This window comes from Cyprinodon variegatus, unplaced genomic scaffold (assembly GCF_000732505.1).
Source record: "Cyprinodon variegatus isolate N-32 unplaced genomic scaffold, C_variegatus-1.0 Scaffold540, whole genome shotgun sequence".
Classification (NCBI taxonomy): Eukaryota; Metazoa; Chordata; class Actinopteri; order Cyprinodontiformes; family Cyprinodontidae; genus Cyprinodon; species Cyprinodon variegatus.
This window is the reverse complement of record NW_015150993.1, coordinates 439,154-445,875: the sequence shown is the minus strand read 5'-3', so window position 1 is coordinate 445,875 and position 6,722 is coordinate 439,154. Positions and strand designations below refer to the sequence as shown.

General features: G+C 38.5%; 1 protein-coding gene across 1 annotated transcript in view; it reads left to right on the top strand.

Annotated features, from left to right (window-relative positions):
- Positions 1-382: 382 nt before the first annotated feature.
- Positions 383-6,722, top strand: part of trim23 (tripartite motif containing 23) — an 8,775-nt gene continuing 2,435 nt past the window's right edge. The window contains exons 1-4 of the mRNA XM_015391430.1: positions 383-511; positions 2,849-3,011; positions 5,551-5,672; positions 5,748-6,026. Coding sequence (XP_015246916.1) covers positions 413-511; positions 2,849-3,011; positions 5,551-5,672; positions 5,748-6,026 — 663 coding nt within the window. The 5' untranslated portion in view covers positions 383-412. The remainder of the gene's footprint in view (positions 512-2,848; positions 3,012-5,550; positions 5,673-5,747; positions 6,027-6,722) is intronic.

Below are 6,722 nucleotides of genomic sequence, written 5' to 3'. Positions count from 1 at the left end.
CTGGCTTTTTTTTCTGAGAATTCTGACTTTTTTCTGAGAATTCTGACTTTAATCTCAGAATTCTGGCTTTTTTTTCTGAGAATTCTGACTTTTTTCTGAGAATTCTGACTTTAATCTCAGAATTCTGACTTTTTTCCCATATTAAACTAAAAATAAAATTTAAATATTTGTTAACTTTTTTATCTTTTCATAAGGAACCAAAAAATAAAAGGAATGGCAGATAATAATGACATAATTATTAACATGACAACAAAGGGATTCATGTTAGGACTGATGGACATCGGGGGGCAAACCCATCAGTATTTCATTCCCCTGTTATAAACTTTAAACGCATTTCATCTAGGTTCTGGAAGCTAACAGCGCCTAGCAGACGAAACCGGAAGTGCGTGGGGGATTGTCCTCCTCTGTCGTAATGGCCGCCGCTGCAGCAGGAATAAACAAGCAGGGCGCTGGAGCGACGATGGAGCCCTGTCTCCGGCATGGAAGGGGAGCCCATGGAGGCAGCGTCAAGGTTAGAGTTATGTCACCGACTATAAACAGACACAGTCTAATGGCCGCCCGGGGTTTGTTTAGCCAATTCTGCTCTTAATCGCCTTCATGGCTTCTTATAAAAAAAAAAAAAGCTAATGTTGCTGCGTTGGCGTTGGCAACGGCTGCCAAAAGAGGATCTACCTTCACTTTAATATGAACTGCGTCTGTATATTTTTTTCATAATAGTGTTGCTCTCTTGTTATTCTGAGAAATAAATCTAAAAATGTGCTAAACTGCTTTTGGTGTTTCCAGGCGCTGCAGCATGCTAACAGGCTGGCTATGTCTCCATCGCTACTAGTTTAGGATCACTGCAGCAAAACTCACATTTTGTTGAGCTGCAAGAGAAAAACTGCGTGTTTGCTTAAAGTAAAACGGATAAAAAATACTCTAGATCAGGGTCTGCAACGCTTCCCAGGCGCAGAACCTTGAAATGATGGAGCAGGGACCCCATAATTAGATGAATTGTATGAAATAGTGTTCTATCAAACTGGTCCTATAGTCACTCTATTACATATGGAGCAATGCAGCGAAAGTAATTTCTCCCTGGGATTGTTAAAGTATTTCTGATTCCTGGTTGATGGGACAGGTGTTGTGATGAAACGGTGTCCAGCTTGAAAGAGCTCCTGTGTGTCGCTGAATGTGAGCATTGATGACTGAAAGACATCTTCTGCCTCCATTTATCTGTTTACTTCAGTGTGTTGAATTCATGATAATGTGGATTTAAAGGCATTTTAATCAGTGGAAAAAATTGCAGGAGGGAATAGATATTAAAAGAAGTCTAATCAACCAAAACTTTGGCGACCCCCATTTGCAGTACCTCTGTGGACCCCTAGGGGTCGCGGACCCCCTGTTGATGACCTCTGATCTAGAGGTCTAATGTGATTTTCAGAAAGGTAATCTGAAAAGTGTAGCTTGTATTTATGTCTGCCAATTCTTTAATCCAGTAATCAGAATCTGTGTCATTTAATCTCAGAGTAAATCCATATTTGTTGTAAATCCTAAGCAAACAATATAAAGACTTGGGCTGAGTAAAAAAAATCGATTTAATCGATTTTGAAGCGATTCCTTTACATTTTTGCACAATCAATGTCTAGAATGAGATCGATTCATTTTATAGTGACGCGCGTGACGTTAATTTAATCATTCATTCAAATGAGCAGGAAAGATGCTCTCAAGATTACTCCGAGCCAGACAGCTGCAAATATAGCCAATAGGTTGACTGAAGACATTAACAAATGGGGGCTGAACAGAAAACACCCTGTAGTTGTTAGAGACAACACTGCTAATATGGTTTGTGCAGTGGAGATAATGCAGCTCATGCATGTCTGCTGTGTCACGTCTGTTTGCTCGAGTGAGGCTTCACTTTTTCACTTTTCACAAACAAGTTTCCCCTTTTAGACAGTTTTGTTCACATCTCAAATTTAAACTTTCTGATTTACAAGTTTGCACTTTGTGTTTAATATGACAGGAAAAAATAAAATACAGGAGTATTTTGAAACACAGTTGAACCACTTTCATTATTGTAAAAACAGATTGAATCTAAATTAATCGATTTAGAATTGTGTGAATCAAAATGGAATCGATTCAGGACTTTGGCCAAGTAGTTTATGCTGGTGAAGATTCTCACTCATCCAGGTCATAGTCATTCCAAAAAAAAAAAGAAAATAAAAAAAACCACTGGACTTTATTTCCAAGTTTGAAGACGTTTCACCTCCCATCCAGGAAGCTTTGTTTTCACATTTAGAATTGAAAAAGTGAAACATGTTCAAACTTGGAAATCTGTAAATTAGTTTTTAAATTAAATGATTAATAATCAATAGCAAAAAGTTCCTTAAATAAGATGTTTTGCAGCATTAAATCTGGTAAAACTAAATATTTTCTGGAAAGAGCATATTGACAGAAGAAAAAGTTTTTTTAATCTTAAATGGATGTTTACATATTTATTTTACAATTTTGATATAATTACTGCTCTAAATGTGTTTCTCTGTTGGCTAACGGCTGGTTTTAGAGTTTCTATTTTCCAATTAATGACTAATTGCATACTAAATTAGTTAACGATTATTTCAATAATGACTTATCCAATTAATTAACTATTTTAGCTCTAATGCCAAACTTCACTTTTAGCTGTTCGTCTGTCATCCTGCAGCGGACCCCCTGTTGAAGAGCTCCGCACTAGGATTAAAGTTGACATTATGATCTTGATCGGTTTGACTTCATGTTGGAGCAAAGCATCCTTCTGCCTGAGCTCATAGTGAGCGCTCCCCCCACCATGCTGCTTCCAGGATCACTAATATTCATTCACTTTTGTCTCTTGCAGGTGTTGGAGTGCGGTGTGTGTGAGGACGTGTTCTCCCTGCAGGGGGATAAGGTCCCTCGCCTTCTGCTCTGCGGTCACACGGTGTGTCATGATTGTCTCACCCGGCTGCCTCTGCACGGCAGAGCGGTCCGCTGCCCCTTCGACAGACAGGTCACAGAGCTGGGTGAGTTACGCATGGATGGTTGGATGGTTCTCCTGCACACTGGATGCCGATACAATCTTTTTAGGAAAGTGAAACCAAACTGACTGAAGGTTAAGAATTGAATTTCCCAGAGTGCTTTGCAAATGATCACCTTTAATTGGATTTTTAGTCATTAATCATCTAGGGCAGGTGTCTTCAATGATTTCTGGTTTAAGGACCCCCAAACTGATGGAGTGGGGACCCCATAATTATATATATTGTATTAAATTGTGTTATATCAGACTGGTCCTATAGTAAAAACAAACAAAAACTGCAAAAACAATCTAGAAATAAGTATAAATCTCTTAAATTAAGAATATTTACCCTTAATTTGACTAGTTAAATGAGATGATTCGCTAATGGAATGAAGTTTTTTACTCTTAAAATAAGATTATTAGATAACATTCACTTGAAATAAGATGATGCATTTGTTTAATCTTATCTTCAATGTAACTGGTCTCGTTCCATCGGCAAATTCCTCAAATCAAGAAAATAAATGCACGCACTTTAAGAGAAAAATGACTTAGATTTCAGTGTTTTGCAGTGTATGTTTGATCATTTCTTAGTGAACACGCATATGGATCCCAGCAGGAAGGCGCCGCATTGCCTGAATATCACAGCTGCACAGTTTGCATAAATATATAATCTGTCAGGGAAATTAAATAGCATCAACTTCCATCTCTGTAACGAATGGGGAAAGGCGAGGGTGTAGCTTTGTGATGAAAGCTGGTGAGGAGGTGGAGGCTGATGGAGCTACAGTTACTCGACACAAACGCTTTCATTAGGTTTTTATATTTTACAAAAATGAACTCAAACATATATTTATTGAATGCTTTCCTATTGTTGAGAACACAAAATAACCAAAATACACTGATATTTATGTTTATGGGTATTTAGACATTAATGTATTTAAAAAAGAAAGGATGAATAACAGCCAACAGCTGTTATTGTTTTTGCTAATCTATTAATCCGTAGATTATGATGGTGAAAATTCTCACTAATCCAGATCGTAGTCATTCCATTAAAAAAAGAAATAAATAAAAACAATTTACTGGACTTTATTTCCAAGTGTGAAGATGTTTCGCCTCCCGATCCAGGAAACTTTTTTTCACATTTAGAACTGAAAAAGCGAAACATGTTCAAACTTGGAAATCTGTAGATTTGTTTTTCAATTAATGATTAATAATCTACGGAGCCCCTAAAGAGACATGGAGAAAAAAATAAAATTTGCGAGATCCCACAATACTTTTGCGAGATCCCGCAATATTTTTGCGAGAGCTCGCAAAACGCTTTGCCATGTCAGCGAACCGAAAGTTAAACACACAACAGTGGAGGTGCAAAGTGTACTGCTATGGGATGATAATACGCCCATGTGTCAGCTACAACCATGGAGGAAGATTTGGAGAGGTTCTTAATTTATAGACAAGTCCCAAAACCCGACATTACACGAATGAAGAGAGACAAGGTCAGTATGCAATCCTACGGAGCCCCTAAAGGGACATGGAGGGAAAAAACTAACTTTTAAGAGCAACAGTTTTGCGAGATCTCGCAAAGGCGATGTCCCTTTTGGGGCTCCGTAATAATTAATAGCAAAAGGTTCCTTAAATAAGATGTTTTGCAGCATTAAATCTGGTAAAACTAATTATTTTCCACTTGAGGAGTTCTGGATAGAGGATATTGACAAAATGTTTACATATTTCTTTTGCAGTTTTGGTATAATTACTGCTTTAAATGTGTTTCTCTGTCAACTAAAGGCCTGTTTTAGAGTTTCTATTTTCCAGTTAATGATTAATTGAATGCTAAATTAGTTAACGATTATTTTAATAATGATTTGTCCAATTAATCAACTGTTTTAGCTCTAATGCTAAACTTTGCTCATCACATTTAGCTGTTCGTCGGTCATCCTGCAGTGGAACGAGAATGGCCCAACCTAAAAGGAGAACATTGTTCAAAAAGAAAGACCTGTTTAATCAGATGGAGCTTCAGAAATGCATTTAAAAAATTAATTAAAAAAAAAGGCTATAAAATAAATAGGAAAAAACATAAGAAAGGTGGTGGAAAAAAATGAAAAAGCTCTGATCAGATGATCTCAAACACAGAATCCCTACAGAGATGCATGGTGGTGGCAGCATTATGCTGTGAGGAGGCTTTTTTTTACAGCATTACATCTTTTGTTGATGTGGTTTTAAAAAAATCCAATAAAAATCATCAGAAAAAACCCCAAACTGAACAGGTTTGAATACTTTTAGAAGGACCTGCAGGTTTTAGGACTGAAAGGTGTCTCTACCTGGACAGCCAAAGAAAAAAGGTTATCACTATTAATCACTATTAAAGCAGAAGCAACAAAGGCACTGTGATATCTTTCAATTGGTTTTATTGCATCAGGCTGTTATTTTCACTGAAGCCTTTGCAGTGCAGGTATTTCCTAATTTTCCTACTGTCATTATTGCAGGAAGGATTCTTTTAAACCAGCGGAAAACATAAAAAAGTAAAAGATGTTTGTTTCTGTCTGTCTTTGTAGGGGACTCTGGAGTTTGGGGTCTAAAGAAGAACTTTGCTCTGCTTGAACTCCTGGAGCGACTCCAGAACGGAGCGAGCAACCAGTCAGGAATGGCGGAGGATGTTTTGAAAGGGATGGGAGAAGTAAGGCGGTCACCTTCACACCTTCTTCCGTCTCCTCAGCTTGTTGGTTTTAACCGTATCGCTTCCTCTCCGCAGTGTATAATCCGCTGCGACGAGGACGAGAGCCACACGGCGTCCGTGTACTGCACGGTGTGCGCCACGCACCTGTGCGCAGAGTGCTCCCAGCTCACCCACTCCACCCGCACGCTGGCCAAACACCGGCGAGTGCCGCTGGCTGATAAACCTCACGAGAAGATGCTCTGCCCGCAGCACCAGGTTCACGCCATCGAGTTTGTCTGTCTGGAGGAGGCCTGCCAGTCGGGGCCTCTCATGTGCTGCGTGTGTAAGGAATACGGCAAGCACCAGGGACATAAGGTGGGTTGAGAGGCATACAGGGAATGGCTGAAGGACTCGCATCTTCTGAACGTTCCTGCATTTTGTTAGGTTCCAACCGCAAACAGAATTAGCACCTTTCATTCATGCAGCTCAGGAGCTTTGTGTGGTGGCAGCATCATGCTATGGGGAGGCTTTAATGTTGCAGATGCTGATCCTTTGCCATTATGATCTTTGTATTCTGCAGACCATTTGGACTGCAGTGTTTGTTAGCTGATATCATTTCCTGCCAATAAAGATATTCAGCCTATTGGTTAGAAGCTCAATGAGAAACAAGGAGGCGATTTAAAGTGGAGCACTTTGATGAGAAGGAACCAATCCGAATCCGGGGCAATAATTCAAAACTTATATTAAAGTATGGAGTGAAATTTGGTCCATTATTTTTGCAACAAAGAACATGTGTGTAGATGGAAATTAGCAAAAAAAAAATTCAAGCAAAATGAAACTTTGAAGAAATCTAATTAAAAAGAGAGAAGACGAAGAAGAAGAGAGTGTAACTGTGCTGTTTTTTCAGATTTTATTCTTTTTTTTTTATCTTTTTCCATATTTTGTTGAATTATTATTATTTTTTTTAATTTACTTTTGGAGAAAAAAGGCTTTAAAGGAATAGTACACCCAAAACATGATTAGCCTTCATTTTCTACTCACCCCCATGCTGAACAACACTCTGGAGTACTT